Raw genomic sequence first — 12,935 nt, 5'->3', positions numbered from 1 at the left:
TGGCGGCCTCCCTGGTCTGAGGTAGGCCTGACGGAGGCATAGCTCCGCTGCAGGTGCAACTAGAGGGGCCAGACCGCCCAATGCTGGCCCCGAGCTCAAAAATGTACATTTAAAAACTCAGTTGCTCTAGCTGGTGTGTCTCAGTGGATAGAGCGTCGGCCTGTGGACTGAAGGGTTCCGGGTTCAATTCCGGTCAAGGGCACATGCCTGGGCTGTGGGCTCGATCCCCAGTAGGGGGCATGCAGTAGGCAGCCAATCAATGGTTCTCTTTCATCATTGATATTTCTGTCTCTCACCCTCTCCCTTCCTCTCTGAAATCAATAAAAAATATTTTTTAAAATAAATAAATAAAAACAGAGTTGTTATGCCGTGTTGACATTAAATACGTTTTAGTATGTCCTATTATTTGGAAACTTCAAGTGCAAAATGGGTGATGAGTTTGTGTGTGTCTCCCCTGGATGTGGCTGGAGGCTGGGTCCCAGGTGGAGTAGGATGTGCAGGGTGGCTCAGCATCAGGGACACAGGCAGGGGGTGATGCCTGTGTGTCCTGACTCATGTCCTCTCCAGTCAAATCCCCAGAAACAGTGGCTTTATCATGATTCCCAGAGCATCTCTCGCTTCATCACCCTGACACCCCCCCCCCCAACACACACCCCTATTCTGCAATCCTCCTCTGGCACCGTGACTCCGAGGTGTGACGTTTAAAAAGGGCTCCAAGTTCTTCCTGGCCTCTGCCTGTTCCATCAGCTCTTTGGAGAAGCTGAGCTTGGATTCGATCCCTGTGGTGGCCCCAAGGCAGGGAGCTGACCCCGCCACGCAGCCCCATGCTCCGGGCCCTGTAGTCCGTCTGGCAGGCAGAGGAAGCTAGAAGGGACTTGTTGCTTGGTGGCCTTCCAGGGCGCCTCGCTCTCCGCCCTTTTCCCAGGTCTGACAGCTCAATCCCGCTGACAGGGCAGGAAGTGAGAATGCACAGCAGGGCCTGCAGCCAAGAAGGCCTCAGTTCTCTGCTTCAGGGGGAAACAGGGCTGGGGTGCTGTAGACCAGACCCAGGCTAGACCATGCCCAGGCTGTAGACCATGCCCAGGCTATATAGACCATGCCCAGGTTATACAGACCATGCCCAGGCTATATAGACCATGCCCAGGCTGTAGACCATGCCCAGGCTAGACCATGCCCAGGCTAGACCATGCCCAGGCTGTAGACCATGCCCAGGCTATATAGACCATGCCCAGGTTATATAGACCATGCCCAGGCTATATAGACCATGCCCAGGCTAGACCATGCCCAGGCTGTAGACCATGCCCAGGCTAGACCATGCCCAGGCTGTAGACCATGCCCAGGCTGTAGACCAAACCCAGGCTAGACCATGCCCAGGCTGTAGACCATGCCCAGGCTATATAGACCATGCCCAGGTTATACAGACCATGCCCAGGCTATATAGACCATGCCCAGGCTAGACCATGCCCAGGCTGTAGACCATGCCCAGGCTAGACCATGCCCAGGCTGTAGACCATGCCCAGGCTAGACCATGCCCAGGCTAGACCATGCCCAGGCTGTAGACCATGCCCAGGCTATATAGACCATGCCCAGGCTATATAGACCATGCCCAGGCTAGACCATGCCCAGGCTGTAGACCATGCCCAGGCTAGACCATGCCCAGGCTGTAGACCATGCCCAGGCTGTAGACCAAACCCAGGCTAGACCATGCCCAGGCTGTAGACCATGCCCAGGCTATATAGACCATGCCCAGGTTATAAAGACCATGCCCAGGCTATATAGACCATGCCCAGGCTAGACCATGCCCAGGCTGTAGACCATGCCCAGGCTGTAGACCAAACCCAGGCTAGACCATGCCCAGGCTGTAGACCATGCCCAGGCTATATAGACCATGCCCAGGCTATATAGACCATGCCCAGGCTATATAGACCATGCCCAGGCTATATAGACCATGCCCAGGTTATAAAGACCATGCCCAGGCATGCCAGGCTATAGACCATGCCCAGGTCTAAAGACCATGCCCAGGCTATATAGACCAGGCCCAGGCTATATAGACCATGCCCAGGCTATAGACCATGCCCAGGTATAAAGACCATGCCAGGCTATATAGACCATGCCCAGGCTATATAGACCATGCCCAGGTTATAAAGACCAGGCCCAGGCTATATAGACCATGCCCAGCAATGTGTCTGGAAGGGGAAGCCTGGTTCCTGGGTGTTTCTAGACAGAGAGTCTTGGAGCTAGTGACTTCCTAGAGGTGCAGCCAAGGAGACCCCAGGACTGGGAGGGGTCCACATTGACCACTGTTTGGGGACCACAGCGTCCTGGAGTAAGACTGTGGTTACTCCCTGAAAAAGTCCTCCAGCTACTGAGAGGTAGGGGAAGCAGCCCAGGGAGAGGTCATTTGCATGTTATTTGCATAGGCCTCCTTGATGTCCAAAGGCTCTGAAATTTCCTGTCCCTCTTCTTTCAGCCTTTCTTCCTTATGTTCCTGTCTGACCCCAGGCAACCCCTTCTCTCTCCCCCTGGTTTTTCCTCTCCCAAACGAAGCACAGACATGGACTATCACCTCCCCCACCTCCTCTCATCTGCCCGTAACCCACAAAGCTGAATTCATGGGGACTCAATGTGGGGAAGGAGGGAGGGGAAAGGGGGTCGTTTGAGTTCCTGTTCCAGGTCATCTCCTTGCAATGGCCATTGAGCAAGTCAGCGAGAGGAGGACTCAGCATTGCCCCTGCTGCTCCACGCCCACAGAGACTGTGTGCCGCCGCCTTGCTGAGCCCCGGGAGGAGCAGGTGAGGAGGAGCAGAGTGGAAGGGTCCCTCCTCTGTGCGACTTGTCCTGTGACCTTGTATGGCTGATGCCTAAGTTCCAAGGTCATGGAAGGGAGAGGAGAGAGGAGACTGAGCCGGGCGCGGAGGCGGGCAGCCTGGTTGAAATCCCTCCCCTCTGCCATCTGCATTGCTCTCCATGAATCTTAGTTTCCTCTATAGAAGGAGCCTAAAAATCATAACTTCTGCCCTTGCCAGTGTGGCTCAGTGGATAGAATGTCAGCCTGTGGACCGAAGGTTCCCAGGTTCGATTCTGGTCAAGGACACATGCCCGGGTTATGGGCTCCTCCCCAGCCCAGGCCCTGGTCAGGGGCATGATGGAGGCAACCAGTCAATGTTTCTCTCTCCCTTTCTCTCTCTTCCACTCTCTCTAAAAATCAATGGAAAAATATCCTCAGATGAGGATTAAAAAAAAAAAAAAAAGATCCCTTCCTTCTAAAGCTGTGCTAAGATGCCCAGCATGTAGCAGCTTCCTGGCTTCGAGGGGAGGGGAGTGCACAGCCAATGTGGATGGAATGAGGGAAGAAAGGGGTGAGATCATGCCGGCCCCTCCCACCCTTCCACATGCCATGGCTGAAACCCAAGGCTGTGCTTCCAACTGGGAGCCTCCCGGGCCCATCTCTGTCCCAACGGCACCGTCCTCGGAGCTCCCCGGCTCCTGACCCACCCCCGGGCCCCAGAATCCTAGGCCCTGGAGCTGGAAGGCCCTGAGGTATCATCAGGCACATGCTCCCCTGGCTTCTGGGAAACACGGGCCCAGAGACACAGCATAACTTTGCATGTGGACAAGAGAACCAGGTCCCAGGTACTGGAGTCAGAGTCAGATCCTCCCTGCACACAGCCATGCAAATGATATGCAAATTGAGATAGGGAAGTCGCAGGCACACGGGGTATATAAACATATGCTTTGTAGTATGATGGCAGGAGAGGTGCAATTGCAGATCAGAAATGGACCCCAGGGAAGGGGCCCAGCCTGCAGGGAGGGGCAGGAGAGGAGACAGCAGGGGAGGGAAAGGAAGGGAAGGGATGGACAGACGGGAAGTGTCGAGTGGGGCTCCCTGGACTCACTGGGCTGCAGAGAAGTCTTGATCTCTTTCCCCAGCCGGAAGAATGGGGGGAATCCCTTCTCCTCCCCCACAGTGGGGGCGGGGGAGGAGACAGTGTGGCTGGGGAGGGAGGTCTCTGTCCCTGAAGATGCAGTTCTGAAGCTCTTCCTATTCCCCCAGGGTGCCCTTCCTGAGAGCTGTGGACTCAGCACGGTGTCAGGGCTATGGGGGCACCAACCCTTTAGCAACCAGGAGGGAGGGCAGGAGAAGTGGCACAGAGCCCACCAGAGGGTGCTAAGAAATGGGCCATGCCCAGGAAGTGGTTATTCAGTAAAAGGTCAGGCCACGTCCTGCTTCCGACAGGGGGTGGCCTTTGAACGGTGCATAGAGGGAGCAGAGGGCAGAGCTTGAGCATAGGAGCCAGTTACACGCACTCAGCCTCACCTGCCCCATCTGTAAAATGGAAATAATAACAGTCGGGCTTACAAGTTGTGAACTAAACAAGGTAGATGCTTTAAAGTGTTAGTACAGTGCCCGGCACAGAGTGGAAGTTCAGCCAATGCTGGATACGAAAACAGGGGTGATTGGGCGCGGCTGGGAGGTGGACAGACACCGCAGGTGGAGAAAAACACAGAGGACCCCGCACAGCACAGGGAGGCCAGGACCTGCGTTGTGAGCAGGAATCTGCCGGAGATGAGCATGGCTTGGTAGGGAGACCTGTCTGGAAGAAAGGGCTGGCCCTCCTATTGGCACAGGGCTTTCTGTGCTAACCAGACAGGTGACCCCTTGCCTTACTGAAACCTAAAGCGTGCGGGGGCGGGGGGGCCTCAGAACTATGATGGGTGCAAAGAGCACTAGAATGCGTCCAGAGGCCTGGGTCCAGCCAGGCTTGATTTGTCACTAGGGAATTGTGTGACTGTTGATGAGGGAGCCAGCTGTCCCCAGCACCCCACACCTGGTAGCTTTCCCATCATCCTCTCCTAGAGCTGAGAGCAATCTGAACCTGGGTGGGCAGGCAGGGGGCAGTGTCTTTACCTGGAAACCATGACCATAGCTGGGCCCATCTCGGTCCTAGGATGTTTCTCAGATGCACTGGGGCCGGTGAGCTTGGCCACCTGCTAACTCCACACAGAGAGATGCTAGTTAGGGTTTGCACTGCCCCATTTTACAGATGTAAACTGAGTTCAGGGAGGTGAAAAGCCATGTTTCATGTCGCCCAGAGGGTCAGGGGTTGAGAGAGACGATTCCCAAGCCAGATTCTTTTCGGGACACTCATGGCTTCTCCACACACACGGCTCCTCCGCTCCTTGCAGCCTCACGCTTCGCAAGTCTGTCCCACGTCCAGCCGACGCCAGCTCGGCGGCGGGTCCCGAGGGGTTCCTAAAAGGCCCACTAGATCCGGAGTCCCGGTCACCACGAGCTGGCGCGGTGGGGGGAGGCAGGGCGCCCAGGGGTCCCGCCGGGTCAGGACCACCCTCCCCCCACCCCCGCCCGCGGCACCTGCCTCCCCAGGCCCGGCTCCCCTTATGCAAATCGCTGCTTTGCCTGGGCGGGGGGCCAGCGCGGGCTGCCAGGGGCGTGGCCGGTCCCGCCCCGCGCTCACCTGGCGAGCGGCAGTCCCGGCGCAGAGCCGCCCGCGCGGGAGAGGTTGCGCGACAGCAGCGCCCAGGGCCAGAGGCGTCCAGGCAGCAGCGGTGGAGGCGGGAGGAGGGGACCCTGGCTTCGCAGGGGGCCCGGCTGGGGCCCACGCAAGGAGCCTGGGGGGGCGCTGGTCTCGGCCCCGCCTGGGGCAGGATGGTGAACCTGGAGCTCATGCACTCAGGTAGGGAGCAGGGGTGAGCCGACAGGTGTGCCTGCTCGGGGAGGTCCGAGGGCACCTTCTGGGTCTCCCTCCCCGTGGCCAGGAGAGAAGGGGTGGTGTGCTAGCTGGGGGGGGGGGGGGGGAGGTAGACGTTGGGGAACCTTGGGAAAGCATGCAGGTGGGGCTACGGGGTTGGGGGGGGGGCTCCCGAAGCCTCCCTCCTGATGTGGGTGTGTGAACTCTGTGGCCCCTGGATCGCCTGTCCACTGACTGCAGGCGTGGCTCACTCACTCGGCCACAGGGGTGTGGACTGGGAGGTGTCAGTGAGGAACATACTAGTACCCACATGTTACATGTGTGGTGTCCTGGGCATTTATGTGAAGTGGAGGCAAAGTGGGCATCTGTGTGGTCGGGGGGGGGGGGGAGGGAGGCGGCAGCAGGCAGTCACAGAGGCACCCCTGGCAGATGCCAGGCCCCCAGCTGTGAGTAGGGCTGCGGCCACAGGTATCCACGTGCACCAGAGGTGAGTCCACCTGTCCCCAGGTGAGCTGGGAGTTGGTGAAGGTGTGCCCGCTGGGTGCCTGTGGGCCTTGGCAATGCTGTGGGCTCGGGTGTGGGGGCAACGGCGTCTGGCAGGGCTGGGCGGGCCGTGGCAGAGGCACTTCCACTCCGCGCCCCTGATCAGACAGGAGCCCTCCTGTCTCTGGCGGGCCCAGCTGATAGAGTGTGTTCCCAGGAGTCAGTGTCTCCCTCAGGAGTGGAGTGTGGGCCTGGGGTGAGCCAAGGCCTCTCCATCACCCTGCTGACCCTCCTTCCCCAGCTGGGGTAGGGCAGGAGGTACTGTCCCTGAGGGGTGGGATTGGGGGGTAGAGTGGGCCTTATGGGAGTCTGAGGATCCGAGCAAAGAAAACAAGGAAGCAGAGCCTCTTTGGCCATTTCCAACCAGCAGCTGACTCGCCAAGGCCGATCCTGAGGACTGCAGCCGGCAGAGTTGTGACCTGCTCTCCTTCCTGAAGGAGCAGGGCATGAGGAAGCCCACCCCAGCGAGCAGAGCAGGCTGCAGGTGCCTGTCCCGTGGCCTGTGCCATCGGCCTGTCCTATGGCCTGTGCCATCGGCCTGTCCCATGGCCTGTGCCGTCGGCCTGTCCCATGGCCTGTGCCGTCGGCCTGTCCCGTGGCCTGTCCCGTCGGCCTGTGCCATCGGCCCGTCCCATGGCCTGTGCAATCGGCCTGTCCCATGGCCTGTCCCGTCGGCCTGTCCTGTGGCCTGTGCCGTCGGCCTATCCCGTGGCCTGTCCCGTGGCCTGTCCTGTCGGCCTGTGCCGTCGGACTGTCCCGTGGCCTGTCCTGTCGGCCTGTGCCGTCGGCCTGTCCCATCGGCCTGTCCCATCAGCCAGTCCCGTCGGCCTGTCCCATGGCCTGTCCCATGGCCTGTCCCGTCGGCCTGTCCCATCGGCCTGTCCCGTGGCCTGTCCCATCGGCCTGTCCCATGGTCTGTCCCATGGCCTGTCCCATCGGCCTGTCCCATGGCCTGTCCCATGGCCTGTGCAATCGGCCTGTCCCATGGCCTGTGCCGTCGGCCTGTCCCGTCGGCCTGTCCTGTGGCCTGCGCCGTCGGCCTGTCCCATCGACCTGTCCCGTGGCCTGTCCCGTCGGCCTGTCCCGTCGGCCTGTCTCATGGTCTGTCCCATGGCCTATCCCATGGCCTGTGCTGTCAGCCTGTCCTGTCGGCCTGTGCCGTCGGCCTGTCCCATGGCCTGTCCCGTGGCCTGTCCCGTTGGCCTGTCCCATGGCCTGTCTCATGGCCTGTCCCATGGCCTGTCCTATGGCCTGTCCCATGGCCTGTCCCATGGCCTGTCTCAGTCCTGAAGACACGCAGGACCCCGTGAAGGTCAGGCTAACAGGGCTGTTGACTCTGAGGGGATCCCCAGGTGTCAGGAGCTGCCAGGAAGGGCTTGATGAAGCTAAACCACCTGCCATCAGCCTGTGTTTGGGGGAAATCTGTTCCCAGACCCTGTGGCACCACAAGGGACTGGGCCGACCTGGGGCAGAGTCCCTGTCCTCCTTCACTCCCCACCAAGAAGGCCTGGGTTGGAATGGGAGCAAGACTTCAGAAATCCCCCTGCCCCCGCCCGGCCCCCCTCCCCCCCAGCCCCAGAGGCGAGTCCTTTAGGGCCAAGATCAGAGACTTCCTGGGGGGTTTCACCCCCTCCAGCTGGGGTGGGGGAGGGGAGGGAGTGGGGCAGCTGGGACCGGCTTCCTGGCCTCTGCAGGCTGAGAGGATGGAGCAGAGAACAGGAAAGCCAGTGACGGGAGGAGAGGGCCTCGCCCCCAGGCCTTGGTCTTGGAGGAGGCCCAGACACCCCCTCACCCCATGAGTTCCAGGCCCAGAGGGGAGCCTGAACCCCTAAGGAGGTGATCCTCGGGTAGGCTCATCGCCTCCGGGGTCACCTGAGTCATCTCTCCTCCTCAGGCTGCGCTCCCCCTGTGTGCTGGGCCCTGTGTGTGCTGGGCCCTCTGTGTGTGTGCTGGGCCCTCTGTGTGTGTGTGCTGGGCCCTGTGTGTGTGCTGGGCCCTGTGTGTGCTGGGCCCTCTGTGTGTGTGCTGGGCCCTGTGTGTGCTGGGCCCTGTGTGTGCTGGGCCCTGTGTGTGCTGGGCCCTCTGTGTGTGTGCTGGGCCCTGTGTGTGCTGGGCCCTGTGTGTGTGCTGGGCCCTGTGTGTGCTGGGCCCTCTGTGTGTGTGCTGGGCCCTGTGTGTGCTGGGCCCTGTGTGTGTGCTGGGCCCTGTGTGTGCTGGGCCCTCTGTGTGTGTGCTGGGCCCTGTGTGTGCTGGGCCCTGTGTGTGCTGGGCCCTGTGTGTGCTGGGCCCTCTGTGTGTGTGCTGGGCCCTGTGTGTGCTGGGCCCTGTGTGTGTGCTGGGCCCTGTGTGTGCTGGGCCCTCTGTGTGTGTGCTGGGCCCTGTGTGTGCTGGGCCCTGTGTGTGTGCTGGGCCCTGTGTGTGCTGGGCCCTCTGTGTGTGTGCTGGGCCCTGTGTGTGCTGGGCCCTGTGTGTGCTGGGCCCTGTGTGTGCTGGGCCCTCTGTGTGTGCTGGGCCCTGTGTGTGTGTGCTGGGCCCTGTGTGTGTGTGCTGGGCCCTGTGTGTGTGCTGGGCCCTGTGTGTATGCTGGGCCCTGTGTGTGTGCTGGGCCCTGTGTGTGCTGGGCCCTGTGTGTGCTGGGCCCTGTGTGTGCTGGGCCCTCTGTGTGTGCTGGGCCCTGTGTGTGTGTGCTGGGCCCTGTGTGTGTGTGCTGGGCCCTGTGTGTGCTGGGCCCTGTGTGTGCTGGGCCCTGTGTGTGCTGGGCCCTCTGTGTGTGCTGGACCCTGTGTGTGTGTGCTGGGCCCTGTGTGTGTGTGTGCTGGGCCCTGTGTGTGCTGGGCCCTGTGTGTGTGTGTGCTGGGCCCTGTGTGTGTGTGCTGGGCCCTGTGTGTGTGTGCTGGGCCCTGTGTGTGTGCTGGGCCCTGTGTGTGCTGGGCCCTGTGTGTGCTGGGCCCTGTGTGTGCTGGGCCCTGTGTGTGCTGGGCCCTGTGTGTGTGCTGGGCCCTGTGTGTGTGTGCTGGGCCCTGTGTGTGTGTGCTGGGCCCTGTGTGTGCTGGGCCCTGTGTGTGCTGGGCCCTGTGTGTGTGCTGGGCCCTGTGTGTGTGTGCTGGGCCCTGTGTGTGTGCTGGGCCCTGTGTGTGTGTGCTGGGCCCTGTGTGTGTGCTGGGCCCTGTGTGTGTGTGCTGGGCCCTGTGTGTGTGTGCTGGGCCCTGTGTGTGTGCTGGGCCCTGTGTGTGCTGGGCCCTGTGTGTGCTGGGCCCTGTGTGTGTGTGCTGGGCCCTGTGTGTGCTGGGCCCTGTGTGTGCTGGGCCCTGTGTGTGTGCTGGGCCCTGTGTGTGTGCTAGGCCCTGTGTGTGTGCTGGGCCCTGTGTGTGTGCTGGGCCCTGTGTGTGCTGGGCCCTGTGTGTGCTTGGGACCCCTCAGGGAGGCTTTCTGTGGAGTCAGCCTGGACCCGCACTTGCAGCTTCTCTTTGCTGATCTCCACGGTGGGCCGTGCAAGCCAGGCCGTCTCTGTGGCCCTCAGTGGCATGGCGGCTGCGCTGTGAGGCCAGCCCTCTGTGGCGTGGCTCATTCTGGGTCCCTCTCTAGGGCTCTCAGTCCAGGAGCCTCTTGGTGGGAACTTGGTCTTCTGGGCCCTATTCCCCTCCCAGTAGCCTCTGCCCTGCTGCCCCCTTGCCAGCAGCACTGCCCTGTGAACGCGAGTCCTGGGCTCTTGGGGCCGCCTCCTGACTCGCTGGCACAGGTGGAGTAGGGGAAGGTCGGGAGCAGGAGCACACAGCCCAGGCGCAGCCCCTCAGACAGCGCCACAGCCCTATGCCCGGAGTCAGCCCCTCCTTTTGCTCTGATAACCTGGGTGTAAGCCGTGCACCCAGGGGCCGGGGCCGCGCGGACTTCAGAGAGCAGCTCCCACGTGGGAGCAGGAACACGGAGCAGGCATGAAGTCCCCAGACCTGTGGACGCCCCGGACCTGGGGACACCCCACCCCAGCTCCCAAGCCAAAACCAGGCAGAGGGGAGGTGAGAGGGAGCGAGGCAGACAGACAGGGAAGGAGGGGAGAGAGAGGCACAGGGAGCAGCCAGAGGCGGGCACCGGCTGCCACAGGTCTCTCTCTCTGCCTTCTCCTTGCGAGCTGCTCCCCTGAGGCTGGGAAAGGGGTCAGTGACAGCCGGGGATTCCCTGTGGTCGGAAGGCCCGTCGTGCGAGGGAGTGGATTTCTCTTGAAGAAGAGAGTCTCCTGCAGGGAAGAGAGGGAGTCCTGGCCGACCCCAGATGGAACGGCTGGGCCCCTTGACTGTCCTCTGGTGGACATGCCCCATCATGGTGCCACGTGAGAGGTCAGGGGGAGCTGGACCCCGGAGTCCGAGGCAGGGAGGATACCGCCTGCAGCTGGGGCGGGGTGGGGGGGACGCCCCAGGGCCTGGCTGCTGCGGTTCACACACATCCTGGGTCACAGATGCCTCAGGAGGGGCTGCTCCTGGGTCACGCCAAGGCACAGGGCGGGGCGAGGCGGCCGCCAACGTGCTGCCCCCGCTTCAGCATGTGGGGTGCCGGAGAGACGGCTGAAAGTCGCTGCTGGTATCTGCGCTCTCACCTAGAGCAGCCGAGCCTCCCGGGGCAGGAGTGATGGCAAAGAGCCTGCTTGGTTGCAACTGAGATAAGAGCAGCGAGCCCGGCCCGCCCGCACCTTGCTCGCTCACCCGCGAGCTGTCTGACAGGAGAAGGTGACGGCTTCCCGGGGAGTTTCGGTGTTGGCCCATGTTTAGGCTGAGACCCAAGAGCTCGTCCCACCCATCGGCCCCAGCTCCTACCGGCAGGAACCGGTTCTCAGCAGAGGAGTCTCCCGTGGGACTTAGAGGAGCTCCCCAGGTCACCTCAGGCTGCCCCTCCACAGGGGCAGGCTCAGGTCCGGTCCAGCCCAGAGGGCCAGTGCTGCGCCACAATGTGCGTGTGGGACCCGTGACTCCTTCACATCCTGTCCACACACAGGCAGGACCGCTTCTTAAGCTCCAGGAAAGGAGGGCGGCCTCGGGCGGATTGAAAGGCACTGCAGGGTGGGTTACAGGCATAGAGTGATGATTTAGCTAAAAAAAACAGTACCCTTCTTAAAGGTCAGGAGTTTGAAATAAGCTGATTCAGGGTCTCTGATCGTCAGCCCAGCCTTACTGAATCTTGAACTCCTGTCTACATGAGTATTTTTCAGGCGAAATCAGAATTTGGAGAATGCCAAAGGTCCCCCAGGTAGCGGCCAGATGATCACAGAGCTGAGACGGAGTGAAGCTGGTGGCTGTACTAGGAGAGGGCTCACCTCCCAACCTGCCTCTGTTCAGCTCATTGGTGTGTCACAGGCTCACTCTGTGCCAGGGCAGGCTGCAGGCACTATTTTATTTGCTCCTCACAGTAACTCTGGGAAGTGTCTCTGTTCCCATTTTTCAGTTGAGAAAACTGAGGTTCTGGTATGTGGCCAGGATCCCCCAACTTGATGCGATGGCACCGGAATTAAACCCAGGTGTGTCTGCTACCCAAACCCAGGCTTTGAATGACAGGCACTACTGAAGCAGATTAAACGTCACCAAGGGGCCCTGGCTGGTTTGGCTCAGTGGATAGAGTGCCGGCTTGCCGACTGAAGGGTCCCGGGTTTGATTACAGTCAAGGGCACATGTCCAGGGTCAAGGGCACAAGTTTAGGTTTGCGGCTTGATCCCCGGTGAGGGCATGCAGGAGGCAGCCAATCAATGATTCTTTCTCATCATTGATGTTTCTAAGTCTCTCTTCCTCTCCCTTCCTCTCTGAAATCAATCAATAAATATATATATATTTTAAAAAATCACCAAGTGGAGGACTTGCCTCCCCCCAGCCCCCCAGCAGCCGCCGACTTTTTCTCAGCGCTGCCAAGGAATCCCTGTGGGTGGGCAAGGGCTGAGCACTCTGTTAGGCCAGGCCCAGCTCCGGGGCAGTGCTTAGGGGGTGAAGCAGAGCCCAATTTGGCACCAAGGCGAGCAGCCCAGAGCCCTTTGCAGATGTGCCCAAGTGCCCTGCACTAGTCAGTCTGCGACTTCATGCAGAACAGACTCGACGGAGAAGTTCCAACTGCAGCAGAAAGGACTCGGGCTCAGGAGATGCCCTCCTCAGTGCAGTGCACGGGAGAGGTGGCAGGGCGTGGCTGCGGTCTCCCTGGCTTCTGGGATGTCCTAAGGGCTGGAGAGCCTCTGGACTCCCCATCTCTGTTTGGCTAGGCAGGGAAGTCAACCCTGCTGGCCTGTAGTCACTGCAGCCCCAGGGCCACAGTGTAAATGTCTGCCAGAGCCACACACATTATTGCTCCTGCCCCTCAAATGAGCAGGTTGCTCCCACTTGCCCTGGAGAAGTGGTCCCCCTTTCCCCTGCATCCTGATTATGGCCAGACTGCCAACTGCTCATGACCTCATGCAAATGAATACTGTGTGCTTACCTGGGATTGGCTGGTGAGCCAGGTATGCAAATGAATACTGTCTGCTTACCTGGGATTGGCTGGTGAAGCAGGTATGCAAATTGGCTCATGGAGACTTGATCTGGTTTGAAAGAGTTAAAATGCTGTCCCAGAGAAGAGGTGGGGTGAGGATCCACGTGATTTGTATAAAATACTAGAGGCCTGATGCACGAAATTCGTGCAAGAGTAGGCCTTCCTTCCTCCGACCGCCGGCAGGCA

General features: G+C 60.5%; 1 protein-coding gene across 5 annotated transcripts in view; it reads left to right on the top strand.

The window, feature by feature from the left end:
* Positions 1-5,501: 5,501 nt before the first annotated feature.
* POU2F3 (POU class 2 homeobox 3) overlaps positions 5,502-12,935 on the top strand; it is a 101,649-nt gene continuing 94,215 nt past the window's right edge. For 3 of the 5 annotated variants that reach the window (XR_004967997.1, XR_004967996.1, XM_036311243.1), the window contains exon 1: positions 5,503-5,696. Coding sequence is in view for 3 of the 5 variants with exons in the window: in XM_036311243.1 (XP_036167136.1) it covers positions 5,669-5,696 (28 nt within the window). In the remaining 2 variants the exon portion in view is untranslated. Of the gene's footprint in view, positions 5,697-12,935 lie in introns of all 5 variants that reach the window. The other 2 variants (XM_036311242.1, XM_036311241.1) reach the window with 2 other exon arrangements.

The sequence above is a fragment of the Myotis myotis genome, unplaced genomic scaffold (genome assembly GCF_014108235.1).
Source record: "Myotis myotis isolate mMyoMyo1 unplaced genomic scaffold, mMyoMyo1.p scaffold_m19_p_53, whole genome shotgun sequence".
Classification (NCBI taxonomy): Eukaryota; Metazoa; Chordata; class Mammalia; order Chiroptera; family Vespertilionidae; genus Myotis; species Myotis myotis.
Note: the sequence above shows the minus strand (reverse complement) of the source record. Positions and strands in the feature narration are given on the sequence as shown.